This window comes from Dreissena polymorpha, chromosome 15 (assembly GCF_020536995.1).
Source record: "Dreissena polymorpha isolate Duluth1 chromosome 15, UMN_Dpol_1.0, whole genome shotgun sequence".
Classification (NCBI taxonomy): domain Eukaryota; kingdom Metazoa; phylum Mollusca; class Bivalvia; order Myida; family Dreissenidae; genus Dreissena; species Dreissena polymorpha.
Genome location: NC_068369.1, coordinates 27,627,297 through 27,643,198, shown reverse-complemented (window position 1 = coordinate 27,643,198; position 15,902 = coordinate 27,627,297). Strand labels below are relative to the sequence as shown.

General features: G+C 34.8%; 1 protein-coding gene across 1 annotated transcript; it reads right to left on the bottom strand.

Annotated features, from left to right (window-relative positions):
• Nucleotides 1-505: 505 nt before the first annotated feature.
• On the bottom strand, nucleotides 506-13,207 carry LOC127859637 (ras-related protein Rab-15-like). The gene is made up of 6 exons (XM_052397143.1): nucleotides 13,093-13,207; nucleotides 11,692-11,752; nucleotides 11,218-11,278; nucleotides 6,351-6,440; nucleotides 4,545-4,708; nucleotides 506-677 (listed from the first exon to the last, which is right to left on the bottom strand). Exons 1-6 carry the CDS (start codon nucleotides 13,205-13,207, stop codon nucleotides 506-508), a joined length of 663 nt encoding a protein of 220 aa, XP_052253103.1.
• Nucleotides 13,208-15,902: the final 2,695 nt, after the last annotated feature.

The window sequence follows — 15,902 nt, the reverse complement described above, 5'->3', positions numbered from 1 at the left end:
AGCTTGCTTAGGGACACGTTCAGCCCCGCAATAGGCAGCTTTGACAACGTTTGCCTCAATGGTACGGCCAGCTTTATTCAGAGCTTTGAAGGTTTTGTAGCGGGATGACTTCAACTTCACCGCAACTTCAACATCACTGTCCCACCACCAGGGTTCTCTCTTCCACTGGTAGTTTTTAGAGGGACCACAAACTTTACTTGCTTTTTCAAGCAGGGGGTTCTTTAACCTCACCCTAACCTCTCCAATAGTGTCGGCAGGGTTGACATCGCCAGTAACAACTTTTTCAGTGAAGGCATCACGAAACATATCTGTCACAGCCTTATCCCTCAGCTTTCAAGTGCGAATGCGAGGTGTGAATTTGCGTTTGTTAACTTTGGGAATGAAAATAGTGATATCAAGAAACAACAAGATTATGTTGTTGGACGCACTCCTCAATTGGAATTACCTTCACATCGGTGATTGCTCTGCGATACCTCTTTGGGAAGAGGATATAGTCAATGTGCGTTCAATGATTTCTCGAGCAGTAGGTAACAAGATGGCTCTCCTTCTTTACAAACCAGGTATTGCCTACGGCCAGATCGTTGGCTAGAGCAAATTCTAATACTCTTTCTCCCTCCTTGTTGCGGACACCGAAGCCTCGACCACCGTATATGTCACCAAAACCATCACTCTTGGCACTGACGTGGCCAATCCAGTCCCAAATAGGTACAAGAATTTCTTAAGCTGGGATTTTGGTAACAACACTCTGAAGCTGGTCGTATAAGCGGTCTTTCTCAGCCTCAGGGAGTCCAAACTGTGGTGCGTATACGGAGATACAAGTGAATAACGCGTTGCCAATGATCAACCTCACCAAGATGTGTTTGCGGCTATTGGACGCCATGTTGAATTACTATGTGGCGTAAAATAAGAACATAATGTTTAATTATTTGATTGAGTTCTTTGCCCACTGAAATCTATGTATATACAACAGCAAAATCATCAATTTGAGTGGATACGTACATAGTTATTATCATAAGTATGTTTGGCGGCCATCTTAAACTGTCAGGAGGTCCTATTTTGATAAACTTTTGATATGTTATAAAGGACCCCCAGCCCTACCAGGATCAGTGAAATCGGTTACAATGCCTTATGTAGCAATATTATAACGATCCGACTAAAAGTGATATAAGAAAAACTGCCCCACCCCTACCCCCGGCGGCCATGCTTTTCAACAAACCAGAAGAATGTTTTAACTCTGAGAAGTCATTATAACAAGTGTTTTGACTAAGTTTCATTTAGATTGCACTAAAAATGTGACTTCCAGAGTATTAAGAATGTTTTACTATAGCCATATAAGGAACACTGCCCCGTCCCCTTGTGGCCATGTTTTTCCACCAATCGGAACTATTTTTGGAACTGGGCTCAGATATAATTAGACCATATGTTCCTCCCAAGTTTCATGATAATTTGGCCATAAATTTGACTTCTTGAGTGTTAACTTAACAATGTTTTACTATAGCCATATAATGAAAACTACCACGTCCCCTGGTGGCCATGTTTTTCCACCAACCGGAACCATTTCTGGAACTGGGCCCAGAAATAATTAGACCATATGTTCCTCCCAAGTTTCATGAAGATTGGGCCATACATTTACTTTTTGAGTGTTCACTTAACAGTGATTTACTATAGCCATATAAGCAAAACTGCCCCGCCTACTGAAGGCCAATTTTTTTAACGGAACTCAACCACTTTCAAACTTGGTCAGTATATAATTAGAATAAATGTTCCTACCAAGTGTCATGAAGATTGGACTAAAATGATAATTCTGTATACTTCAAAAGTAAAAAAAGCTCTCGGTATTTTTGAAACAATACCATAACATATGCCCTTGTTCCTTTAAAAGCTTGTCTGAGAATTACAGAGCGCCACAGATTGTAAAGATCTGTTTTTTGAGAATGTTTTTTACAAATACAAATTGCACACAAATTGGTTATAATAATTCAAAAACCGGATTGTATATTAATCACAAGCACATGCATAATTATTCCCAAAAGCAACAAGATATAAAAAATATATGGAGGAAATACACGATTTATTCAAACACACAATTTATTCAAACAGACATTAACTTAATGAGAGATTTTTGACAAATTAGATAAAATAACAATTTGCATTATAAAATTAAAGCATATTTGATATTTAAAATGTATTTAACAAAAGTGTGCAGGCACCATTTTCAAATGAAATTGGAAAATGTCAAGTAAAAATGCATTTATAAAATACTGAATGTGACTTCAAAATTGCTAATTTCAATTATAATATATTCTTAAGAATTATGGCAGTGATTTAAATTAACACAAGCTTGCATGCACCGCACAATGAAACTTTGAACCCGGCTCAGAATCCTGGTAACTATTAATAATTGAAAAATTGGACTTGCTTGGTCATTTTGGCATTGGTCAAATTGTTCATGACTGAATCAAGTATGAATATAAGCATTTATTTATGTACGTAAATACATGTATTAACACAAAAGCTACCTTTTTAACATGTAGCATAAAACAGAACATCTCTGTTTCTACCATTTCAAATATTATTAAAACATCACTCAACAATTATATAAGTAGTGCTTTATGCACATAGAAGCATACATAGAAAACTAGTAAACCCATTGCTGACAAAATATTACAGTTTCAAATATATGTGTTCGGATACAGTTTTTGTTATGAATTTAAGACTTGCATGCTTTTTAAATTGTTTACATCAATTCTCCACACACTTTCCACAAATATATAGCATACACATTATTGGCAAATGAAAATAAGTGTATTACCACTAGGACCTACATATTAACCCATTTATACCTAGTGGACTCTCCCATCCTCTTAAACTGGATCAATTTATTTCCAAAATTAGGGATGTCTAGAATATTTATTTTTTTATTTAGAATATTTTTTACAGAATGTTTTACAGAATATTCCTTTAAGCAAACAGCGCAGACTCTGATGAGACACCGCATCATGCGGCGTCTCATCTGGGTCTACGCTGTTTGCCAAGGCCTTTTTTCTAGACGCTAGGCAAACATGGGTTAAAATGTTTTCCACTATTTAATAACTTTTCTATTCAATAAATTTGGCACAGTCAAGACAAACATTCCCCTAGAATAAAATTTCAATGCAACAAATGGGCAAACAAAAAACTTTCATTTTTTTGTTTTCGTATTTTGCAATCTTACAGGCAAAGTTCAGTTGTCAGCACTAGTTCCACTAAACATGTTCCTTGATTTCATTTTCAAGGGGAACAAAACATTTACAAAAATGACCTACTGTATGCTTTTACAAATATTACATTTCAATACACATTTGTGTATACCAGGCAGATGCATATCACAACAACTTACTACAAAGTAAAGCACATTTTATGTTCGAAGACATTCAGAGCAAACACAAATAAAAAATAATAAAAAATAAATCATCGTATACATGTACATTGAAAGGAATGATCAAATCACACAGGTTCAAGCGAATGGCAATACAACTACTGTTTTTAAACATATTGAAAAATTACACCTTTATAAATTGAAAATAAATGTAAACTGTTCCTATGAAAACTACAACTGTCACTGTCGTGCCTGAAATACCCCCTGCATGCAACTTTGTCAGAAGTTTACAGCACTGGTTATCCAACAATTCAAGCTTCCAACCAATGAAATTTCATCTTTATACCACACATTGGAAAAGCTGAGCCAGAGAATTACAAAGACAATAACTGTAAAATCATGAAAGCAGGTATTATGTATTGTGTGCACTACAATCCCTTCATTGTGATCTGTAAGTTTCAGGTTGATACATCGTATAGTTTGCATGATATGCCCCATACACCCTTAAAACTTAATAAATAAACAAAGAGCAATTACTCTAAAAAACGTTGAAGCAAGAGTTATGGCTCTTGTGCACAACACATCCCTTCAATGAGAGCATCCTTCATATTCACTTAACAGTTGGTACCTCCTAGACATTTCTACAAAATGTTAGTATAAAAAGTAACAAAGGGCAACAACCTTTTACAAAAAAATGGAAGAAAGAGTTAAGGTTCTTGTGCACGACCACTAAATGAGATGTATCTCTCAATTAAGCTTTAAGCTTATAACCCTTTTAGTGTAAAAAGCATACACCAGAAAAACTTTAAATATAAAAGTAAACCAAGGGCAATTACTTGAATACATAGAAGCAAGATTTTTTGCTCTTGTGATCTGAACATCTCCTAAATGAGACCTATCAACTCACTAAGTTTTAAGTGGATACCTATCAAAGTAATGCTCCAGACAAAAACATACGTAGCAAAGAATATTTTAATCTAGTTAAATAAATATTGATTTTTTCTACGCTAAGATTGTATTAAGATCAAATCATACCCTGTTTGTTGAACTAACATAGTAACACTAATAGTTATTAAACCAAATCCATTAAAATACAAAATAACACTAATAGCAATACCAAAAACTGCCTTTACGTCATGTAATTAATATTAGAACTGTCAAGTTCCGCTAAGAGACAGAGCAGCACCAGTTTCCCCGTGTATAACTCGTGTCAACTACACTGGTCCTGGGTTCATCTCGTGTCGAGCCCTCAGTCTGTACCTGCGTGTCGATCGTAATGTTCGTGTTCTCTTGCTCCGGTTCTGTGAGTGACTCGTTCTGAAGTACTGCCCGACAAACATCTCGAAATGGCTGTGCACGTATGAAATAGAGTGAGTGTTTAATTAACTGCTTTTTCAGGGATTTTCAGGACTTCAAACAGCACTCATTCAGAGATAACTGGGTTTAGTGCATGTGCATAAAGTATTGTCCCAGATTAGCCAGTGCAGTCTGCACAGGCTATTCTGAGATGACACTTTCCGCCTAAACTGGATTTTTGCTAAAAGAGACTTCATTTAAACAAAAAATACCATAATATGAGAATCATCCCTGATTAGCCTTTGCAGTCCGCACTGGCCTATCTAATATGATACTTTACACACATGCATCAAGCCCTGTTTTCCAAGAATGTGTCTCAAATACTTGCATCATAAGGGATGCATGACTTTTCTGCTATGTTGGTTCTGCTTTTTGTTGCAATGGTTCTGAACAATTAACCTACGATTGTTACTTAGAGGACAATGCTTGGTTTTGGCTGATAATTGATTTAAATTCACAAGTAATTAGCGGCTGCTTTATTTTTTTTATTTTCTATGATCTAAAATTAATTAAAATTCAAATCTACAGAAACAATAAAATGTTATATTTATTAAATCCTTTTCCTTTTTTTACATTTTCAAAGGGCTAAACTGTATTATTTTGCAAGAATTATAATGTCATAATGTCATAATAACAAAGTCATTCATTTTTTTAAAAAGTGAGAACTATTTTTCATTATTTTTACTGTTTACACAGTTTATTGCCAGTTTTTAATCACTTTTATTTCTCTATAAACAACAGGAAAGCATAACATGAAAACGGCTAACATTGGTGTATGTTCAAAACATTTCAACCCATGGTTGAGTGTGAATTTTTTTTATTACTTCTACTTTTAAAGTCGATAACAAAGTGTTATAGCTCAACATTCAATCTTCAAAATATTTCCGCACTATGAACTATATCTTAAAGATTTAGTATTAAAGTTTTGATATATATTTCCAATGTATACTAACAAAATTGTCGGAAATTGTAATTATTATTTTTTTAAATAGGACATGGGATGGACACAAAATCAATTGCAATGTATGATGCAAAATACGAGGAATGTTAATGCTTACCTTTTCAACATTATGTCTGTCCTTATCACTGACTTCATAAAAATTTAAACTGTTCTGATCTGCAAAGTGAAAAATGCACAAAATGTAATGTTTTTTTTGCAAGAGCTTGTACATATTGTCAAACAATTAACTTTCAAGAAACATCAAACTAAACCACAACTGAAATTTGAGGTTTTAAACGCTGTTATTGAAAAGAAACAACAAACAAATGAAGCTGTATGTTGGAGTTAATTTTAAATGACATTTAACAATTATGAAAATAATACTTAGCCCTTTCCCTCCCAGATAAGCACTTTGATGCGTTTGTAGTTCCTTAGAAAATCAAATTAATTATAAGACCTTTCTAACTAGATATAAGTTTTAAAGGCTTCATCCTCAACCCTAAAATTCTTTTGAGCAGCAAACAGCATAAAGCTTGAACATACTGCTAGTTACTCACATGCTGTTCTGGTTTTATGCTGTTTGCATACAGCCATTTTCAATTTGCTTTTGAGTGGGAAAGAGTTAAGTAAGACATAAAGATACAAAAACAACAAATTAAATCAATAATGATCCCAAATATCTCACAACCCACTCACTGTCTGTGCCTCAAGGAATGTCACCCATCGAGTGTCCAGCTTGTCACTCTTGTACCCTATCAGTGTCACCACCGTGTGTTCCTTGCAGTTCTGTGCACAATAGGCACAACATTTACATGTACTGCAGGGATTTTTATCTCTTACAATTAAATTATGAGTGTGCCCTGAAACCTTATGAGAGGGCCTTAAACAAGAGCTGCCAGAAGACAGCGCGCTCGACTATTCAAGTGCTTGACAGTATGAAGTAAGCCATCATGGGGAAATTGTTCATATTCAATAAGGTCAAGGTAGTATAGTCATATTCTAACTGGAAGAGGACCATAATTGAAACATATTGATCGCTTATGTTTAAAGAAGTGGTACATTATATATGATTCTGAGTTCAGGTATATTTTCCACAACTATTTAACATTTGTAAAGACATAAAACAAACTAATAAGATTATATTTCAAGTGTGATAGCAATAGCTATAGGCAGTGCCCCAGATAATTATTTGGGTAATAGGGTTTTTACACTTGATTTTGAAAAATATTGTAATTTCAGTTTTTAAATAGGGTAAAATAAGTTATTTATATTTATTCCTCAAAATCATTGCTGCTTTAATAAATGTTCCACAGACTGGGTGCAGAATGCACATTTCAACTTTTTTCTGTCCCATCAACGGCAACTATTTGTAACCAGGGATATGAATTTTTCTACTTTTGACAGGTTTTTTCAATCACGGACTTTCCGTTATGTTTTTGGATGTCAATTCGCTTCTTTAAACTGCTGCATACACAGTTTTTAACAAATCGATAACACGAATGATTCGGCACATATTCGCGCTTGCCTACTTGGTTGGAAAACATATATTAAGCGCAACAAACCGGACGTCTTTCGACCTCGCTAAGACATTTTTATTACGCACCTTTATAGAACTGGAAGTTCAGACGCTATACAAATACATGCACGTCGTAAATATTTTGGTCAAACTTAATTTGCTATGAAATTTAGTACGCATAGTGTTTGAATAACTTCGACTGTTTTGCTCATCCATCATCTAGGCGCTTGCTAACTTTCGAATGAATAAAATCTTCGCCGCCGTACGATAATTATTCCAATGACAAATTACCGAAGTTGAGCAAAGCATTTTCGGTTGAGATTTGTATCATACGCATCAAATTTAAAGAATAAGCGTAAAAGACAAATTGATTGCGTTTTCAATATGCATTATATTGAATTTCTTTGCGTTTTTAAACAGTTTAATAGGGTGAAAAACGCCGATACGCATCTTATCTGCGCTATATGGGGCACTGTATAGGGATGGTTGGACGGTCTTAAATTATTTTTTTACCATGTTTAAAAAAATGGGGGGGGGGAGTGGGGGAGAGGGGAATAATGAGAATAAGAAAGAAAAAAGGGAAAAAAAATGTTGCTTTTTTATGGGGGTGGGACATGTGGGATGGTTTGGGTAAAGTCCATTATGGTATGTCAGGTGAGTGTTGTTTTGTCAAAGTATGAATCAAATCTGATCATAAAAAAGAAGTTATGGCAATTCAATCAAAACTTTTTAATTTGACCTTGAGATTCAAGGTCAAAGGTCAAGGTCAAATTCAACTTGCCAGGTACAGTACCCTCATGACAGTAAGAACGTATTTGAAGTTTGAAACAACAGCTTTGATACAATATAAGTAAAGTGGATGTTAACACAAAATTTAACAAAATATTCAAAGTTACTAAGTGGAAAAAGGGCCATAATTCTTACAAAATGCTTGTTACAGTTGTCTGCTCTTGTTTATAGATTGGGGTCATGTTGGTAAAGAGGTATGCAAAATATGAAAGCAAAATGTCAAGGGACAAAGAAAATATTTTAGGTGGTACGCAAACTATAACAAAGATTTATCAATAATATGCATATTCTAAGTGGAAAAAGGGGCCACAATTCTCACAAAATGCTTGTAACAGTTGTCTGCTCTTGTTTATAGATTGGGGACATTTTGGTAAAGAAGTATGCAAAATATAAAAGCAATATGTAAAGCGACATAAAAAATATTTGAGGTGGTACACAAACTTGAACATTCACGCCGACGCCGGGGTGAGTAGGATAGCTCGACTATATATATATAAATAAATAAATATATATATAGTCGAGCTAAAAACTATGAGTGTGCCTTGAAACATTATCAGTGTGCCTTGAAATTATAGGATTGTGCTCTCAAACAACATGAAAATGTCTTGAAATATTATTAGGGTGCCATGAAACAGTATGATTGACCTGTGATGGCTGTTGAGTGTGCCTTGAAACAGTATCAGTATGCACTAAAATAATGTTAATGTGTTCTGAAACAAAATGAATGTGACTTGAAACATTATGACTTGAAACATTATAAGGGTGCCATGAATCATTATGCAAGTTCCTTGATTAATAGTTAAGTACCCTGAAACGTTACGAGTGTGCCTTGAAACTTTATGATTGAACCATGGGGCATGATGAGTGTGCCTTCAAAATATTCTCAGTGAACCTTGATACAATATGATTGAGCCTTGATGGATGTTGAGTGTGCCTCAAACATTATGAGAGTGCCTTGAAACATATTGAGTGTGCCTTGAAACATAATGTGTAGGCCTTTAAACATTGTTAGTGTACTTTGAAACATCCTGAGTATATATGCCTTGAAATAATAGGAATGTGATTTGAAAAAAAGAGCGCGTACCTTAAAATATTTTGAGGCAATAAACCTAATGTGTGAGCCTTGAAACTTTAAGAAAGTGCCTTGAAGTGTCATGATGGTGCCTTATGGCACGATGAGTGTGCCTTGAAACATTATGATTGTGCCTAAAGGCATTATTAGCATTCCTTAGAAAATAACTAGTGTACCTGGAAGCATTATGATTGATCCTTAATGCATCATGGGTGTGTCTTGAAACATTATGAGGGTGCCGTTAAATATTATGAGTGTACCTTGAAACATTATGTGAGTGCTTTTAAGAATTGCAGAGAGCCTTAAAAAAAAATAAACATTTAGAGTGTGCCCCAACACATTATGAGTGTGCCTTGAATTTTTTTTTGTGTATCTTGAAACCTCGTGAGTGTGCATTTACACATGATGAATGTGCATTGATGCTTTTATACAAATGGCATTGTATTCCATAATTCATTCAATTAGATATATGGTGCAAAGTATATGTTTTTTCAAATAATACAAAGTTTTCCTTTTTACAGAGTCAATTTTATCAACATGATTTTTTTATTGCAAAATAATTAAAAAAAGAGTTCTGCGGTCGGAGACATATGCCCCCAAAACTGGGCCTTGATTTTCACACTTATTGTGAAAGTGACTTTGACCTTTGACATAGTGACCCCTATTTCAATAGGGGTCATCTACTGTCCAAGGCGAATGCACATGTGAAGTATACACTCAATCTGTCAATTGGTTGACGAGTAATTGATCTGGAACGATTTTCACACTAATTGTGACATTGACCTTGACTTTTGAACTAGTGACCCCAATGTCAATAGTGGTCATCTCCTGTCCAAGGCCAATGCACATGTGAAGTATCAAGCCAATCGTTCAATTCGTTGATGCGTTCTTGATTGGATACGATTTTCACACTTAATGTGATAGTGACCTTGACCTTTAACCGAGTAAACCCAATTTCAATAAGGGTCATCTACTGTCCAAGGTTAATGCACATGAAAACTATCAAGCCAATCGGTCAATCCCTTTACAAGTTATTGATCGGAAACGAACTGGTCTACCGACAGACACACGGAACGACCGACAGACCGACCTTCATCCAGCAAAACAATATGTTCCCTCTTCTTCGAAGGGGGGCATAATTAATGAATATAAAGTGCATGCACATGTAGAATGACAAAGTTATACCTCATTTATCAGCTTTAACCATCTTGGAACATATTCATACGATTTTCTACTGGAAACGTCAAATACAAGTAGTTTACCCTGCAAATAAAATAGTCTAGTTACACTTTCTGTCATTTTCAAGAGCAACATATCAGTAAAGAACATCATACAATTTTGATAAAATGGGAAACAAGTTTGGGCTTTTGAATTTTTAACTATTCAATTAACTTGTTTGGACCCTTAGAAATCTCACTTCTATCTTTTCTGTAAATTAAAGGCATTCCTACAGTTATTTAGAAATAGCTCCCTCAGAATAATTAAAAACACTTGTATTTGCAAACATAATTTGAAATTGAAATAGCCTTCAGAAGCACATTGATATGTTTGGCTGCTGATAGAGTAATGGAAGGTTATCACTCTTTGCATCATACCGATTGCAAATGCAACCATATTCATTAACAGTCATTCTTAAAACTTTGAACAAATTGTTTTAAGCAAGATTGAATCAAAAGCCATTGCCTGTGTCTTTTGAAAGATTTAGTTAACTTTCCCTGGGTGGTGATCAAACGCTTGACTGCAAGGTCACTCAAGTGGACAACATATCCACTACACCACTGAAACATGTAAAGTCTTAAAAAAACAAAACCAGTGATTTCAATAGCTTTTGAAAATCAGGAGTTAAATGACCCGAAATTTTAAATGTTCAGGAGTCAAATGAAATTGTTTAGGGGTTCAAAATACTAAAGTCTAGATATTTTCTCTGAATATTTGTTGATTGCTCTGCAAATGTTGCTTTGTAAAACTTTTAATGTATTAACAAAAATTAACAATTTGTGTAATGTAAACTGTAAAGTGCATTTTTGTGTAAGTTTCGTGGTAACATTTGCATTAAATGATGCAAGGCAGATAATATGGAGGGGTCAAAAGTGACAATATTGCAAAATGCTTGCAACAAAAACCAGGATTCTGTTTCAATTGAAATCATTGCATAACAGCATAACTAGATAGTTAAATCCCCCTACCTGTGCACGTCTATAGAACTGCTTGGTTATTGCCCCAAATCTCTCCTGACCTGCAGTTTCCCTGAAAATGCACAAAATTTAGAAAGCTTAACTTACATTAAAAATCACAAAAAACATTGTAATACTGTGTTTTTAATCCTTAAGCACCTTTTCATAAAATCCTTTTTTTATAAAACAAAGCAGTAACTTAGACAAGAAAAAGCCAGTGTACATATTCTGGTTCATTTTTACGATAATTTGAAACGAATCTTGTTAATTTTGAAAGACTGCTACACAGATTATCCGTTTTTAACAGGCCAGATTATAGCTTTGTAGAGTTTTTGCTTTCAAGTACCTGTAATCATATGAAATTTTACTAGCTTAGCCAAACTGCTCACTTTACTGACAGCTACATGGTTAGACAACCTTTAACTGTTTTTCATGTTCTTAAATGAATAAGAACTAAGACAATTGCAACACACTTTCTTTTCTTACCAAACTTGCACCTTCACAGTCTGACCATCAATATCAATCATCTTCATCTTGAAGTCAATACCTACAGAGTACAGTGCATAAAATAGGCACAACTGTGGTCACTCAAAAACAGTACTATAGTGTGCGTTTTATATACAAAACACTTGTTTTAATATGAAACTTGGCAATGCATAAAACCGTGTAGTAAAACTTAAAGATGAATGCTATAAAATGATTTCATGTGTGGTCGTGTAGTAAAGACTTGTGGTTGCTCTTTTTCAAGTTTTACACTAATTTTATCACTAATATTAACGCACTCCAGGGCAATAGATAAGATTTTGGGTTAATTAGTTTTCACTGCAAGCTTTTTGTAACAATTAGTTTTTTCCCTCAACACTATTTGTCAATTATTTTTTTTTTACAATTTGATCAAAACATACATATATTTCTGGATCAGATAAGCGCTTCATTTTTTGATGTTGATTATTCTCAGCAATTCTGATTCCAATTAAGTCATTATAAATTCACATTGACAATGGTTGTTTGTAAATATTATAGTACGAATTGTATATTGACAAATGGATGATGGAGTCATTTTGTTTAATCCAGTTTCAACACTCCTGCCTTTCAGTCTCAGATCATACTCACATTGCCAATGACAAGCCAGTGGAAATCACGATGTTGTTAGATTTTGAGACACGGAATCCGCAGCGGTCTTTTGAGCCGAATATTTCAGAATCTGTCACCACCTGCGCTATAAAATGTGATAGTATACTCTTCATAATGTCTTTTCCCGACGAATTGGGTCTCGTAACGAATTGTAAAATATTTGGCGCATGCCGTTTATGAAAGTTTCCTTACCCGACCGCGTTTGACAGAGAACCTTTGCCCGAGCTTATTTCGGAGGAAGTAACTTTTTATATTGACACCGGCCCAAAACGGTGTCTATATGAAATAACTGAAAATATTAAGGCCGCACTAAAAGTTACAATACACTAATTATAATAAAACGCGGTACGGCTGAAAACGGAACAACTAAAACGACGAAGACTCGATTTCAATTCGTTTTCCATTTTCATAATCGTTTTCTGTACGATGGATTTTTAATTTCAATTCGTTTTCTGTCAAATACAAATAGTAAAAACGATAAAACGAACCTTATCTGTTGCCCTGACACTCTGAAATATAGTATAAGATTAATATTATTAAGTGAATAATTGTTAATTATTTTAATAAAATACCTATTGCAGGATAAGATACTAAGATTTTGGTCATGGTTTCAATATTTCTGGTAAAGAAAACATTTGTTTCCTAGTATTACGATTTTTCTCACAGAATCTTTGCAACTATCACTTTTTTGTAACGGTAACTTGCAATATAAATGGAACGCAGTAATGTCCTCATTCTCATTTCTTGGTTTACCTATTGTTGAAATATGTGAAGAGTTGAAATCATCCGAAGAAAACCTGCATAACTCAACCCCTGTCTCTCCCACCAGGAGCAAGCGCAGGAGATGGTCATATCGCTTGGAGATCATTGTCAAGATCTTATTAACACTCAGATTTTAACGTAACATTTCTTTCCTTCACTTTTAGGTTGTCAGGTCTTGGAAACCTTGTCTACAACAAGAGATGTTTGTAAAACAATTATGTCCATAACTTGGGGCGATACGAATTACCCAAATCTACCCAAATCTACATAAAATATACCCAATCTTTAAAAAAAAATTAATTTACATCATGTTTGTGTAATGCTTCATCTTTACTGGTCACAATGTTTAATTTCCCAAGAAAAAATACTTTAAATCAAATATAGGTTACACACCACTTACTATTTGATCTCCCCCAAATGTAGCCAAATCTACATCAAATATACCCAAATCGTTTAAAAATAATTATTTTAACTCTTGTTTGTGTAATGCTTCATCTTTACTCGTCACAATGTTTAATTTTCCATATGAAATATTTTAAATCAAATGTAGGTTACACACCACTTAATATTTGATCTTCCCTAGTCTACCCAAATCGGCATCATATATACCCATATCTTTTAAAAATAATTATTTTACATCATGTTTGTGTAATGCTTCTTCTTAAATCGTCACAATGTTTAATTTCCCAATGAAATACTTTAAATTAAATATAGGTTACACACCACTTAATATTTGATCTTCCCAAATCTACCCAAATCGGCATCAAATATACCCAAATCTTTTAAAAATAATTATTTTACATCATGTTTGTGTAATGCTTCATCTTTACTCGTCACAATGTTTAGTATACCAATAAAAATACTTAAAATCAAATATAGGTTACACACCACTTACTATTTGATCTCTCTCAAATGTAGCCAAATCTACATCAAATATACCCAAATCGTTTAAAAATAATAATTTTACATCTTGTTTGTGTAATGCTTCATCTTTACTCGTCACAATGTTTAATTTCCCATATGAAATATTTTAAATCAAATATAGGTTACACATCACTTACTATTTGATCTTCATAAATCGTTCCAAATTCACTCAAATCTGCATCAAATATACCCAAATCTTTTAAAAATAATTATTTTACATCATGTTTGTTGTATGCTTCATCTTTACTCGTCAAAATGTTTGATTCCCCCCACAGCAAAATACTCAAAATAAGAAATAGAATAGTAACATATACATAATACTCAAAATCATAATAATATTAGTAATAATAATAATAATAATAATAATAATAATTATAATAATAAATATAATAATAATAACAATAATAATAATAATAATACAATTTTATAAGAATAGTATATGACATGTGTTTCTTTCCATTGTCCTTACATAGAAGGGCGTTGACAATATGAGTTGACGCTGATTGGTGGATATTTATATTAGACAAATTGGCGTCGGCTTATGTTGTCAACGCCCTTCTATGTAGGTCAAGCCGTTTTCTACTACTACTATTTCAGAGTTTATTTACAGGTCCATGCGCGCCCCTTCACGGAGTCATTTTAGCTGGAACTGCCCCTGTGACCTTTCAGGAGAAAAGAGTTAATTTTGAGCCAAAGTAGGTCAAATTTACTCCGGCTGCCCGGGTATTCGCAAAAGATATAATTTATATCCAAATATACCAGTGCACGGTGGCCAATGAGACCTTAATGTGCACTGGTCAAAAAAATAAAAAAAATTGACAATTACAAGACAATCCTGTCTGATTGCCTCCGCCAAGGGAGTGCAAGCACCGCTCTGCCTTTATGGCCCCTCTCGCCGTCACCGGCTGTCGTCTTCATCCCCGAGACGGTTTTCCCAGTGCATTGAGCGCACTGAGTACCGCCGCCCCGGGGTCCCTCTTCAAAACCACCCCCTCGATGTTCATGGGTTCCCTCCCCGCAGAAGAAACCCCGAGTCCGTCCCGTATTTCCTTCCACTGGTGGTCTTGCTGTCCCGCCAGCTGGATTTGCTGAGCCATCCGCAGAAGCTCCAGCCGCGAGTATAGATTTTCTGCAGGCGGCTCCTTGCCTCGGTCGCGACGAGCACGCTCCAGCTGCTGACCGAGTTAAACCGTTTTCTGCTGCGAAATTGAGTTTTGTATCAGAAAACGGATTGACCTACTTGTCTTTTTAATTAAGCAATTTCGGCCAATCGGAGCCATGTTTTAAAACTGCGTTTAGCCAATGGTAAAGCTTCTTATTCTGCGAAGTTAGGCATGCAGAGATTTTTCACTGTTGAGTTTGTTTCTTCTTCTTAGCGTTTTTAGCGCGTTTTCAAACAGTATAGTCCTATGTAGAGATATTTTTAAATTATTAGCTTTTTATTAAAGCACCGCACCCACTCTGCAAAGTCCCTATGTAGATATGGCTCAGCCCAGTAAAATCGGGCTGACCACTGCCTTTTTACAGCAGAGAATTGATGTTAAGCAGCGTGCTCGGACAATGGTTTTTATAACCGAAGCTCCGAGGGTAAACAAACCAATCAGTCAGACTTCTTGTATTCATCTGCCAGGTTTCAGTACCGTCATCCGGTTTTAAATAATACAGGTGTGAAATATCACGGGATTAACGCAATAACAGGTAAGAAAAATTTGGATTAAATGTGACTGTCCGAAAATTAAGAGTCATTAAAAATAGCGGAAAATCTCGGTGTCCGAAAAAATAGTCAGGAATAACAATTGTTTGGGCTAAAAAAGAGGGTGTACGAAAACTTAAAGTAACTAACGGTATCTGTTGCTTTTTTGTGAATGGTCGAATTC

Coding starts and splice junctions, on each gene's coding strand:
- LOC127859637 (XM_052397143.1), bottom strand. CDS start 13,207: ATGATCTCCAAGCGATATGACCATCTCCTGCGCTTGCTCCTGGTGGGA. Junction 6,441..11,217: donor AGTTCTATAGACGTGCACAG/GTAGGGGGATTT, acceptor TATTGTGCACAG/AACTGCAAGGAACACACGGT. Junction 4,709..6,350: donor CATTCCTTGAGGCACAGACA/GTGAGTGGGTTG, acceptor ATACGTGCACAG/CCATTTCGAGATGTTTGTCG.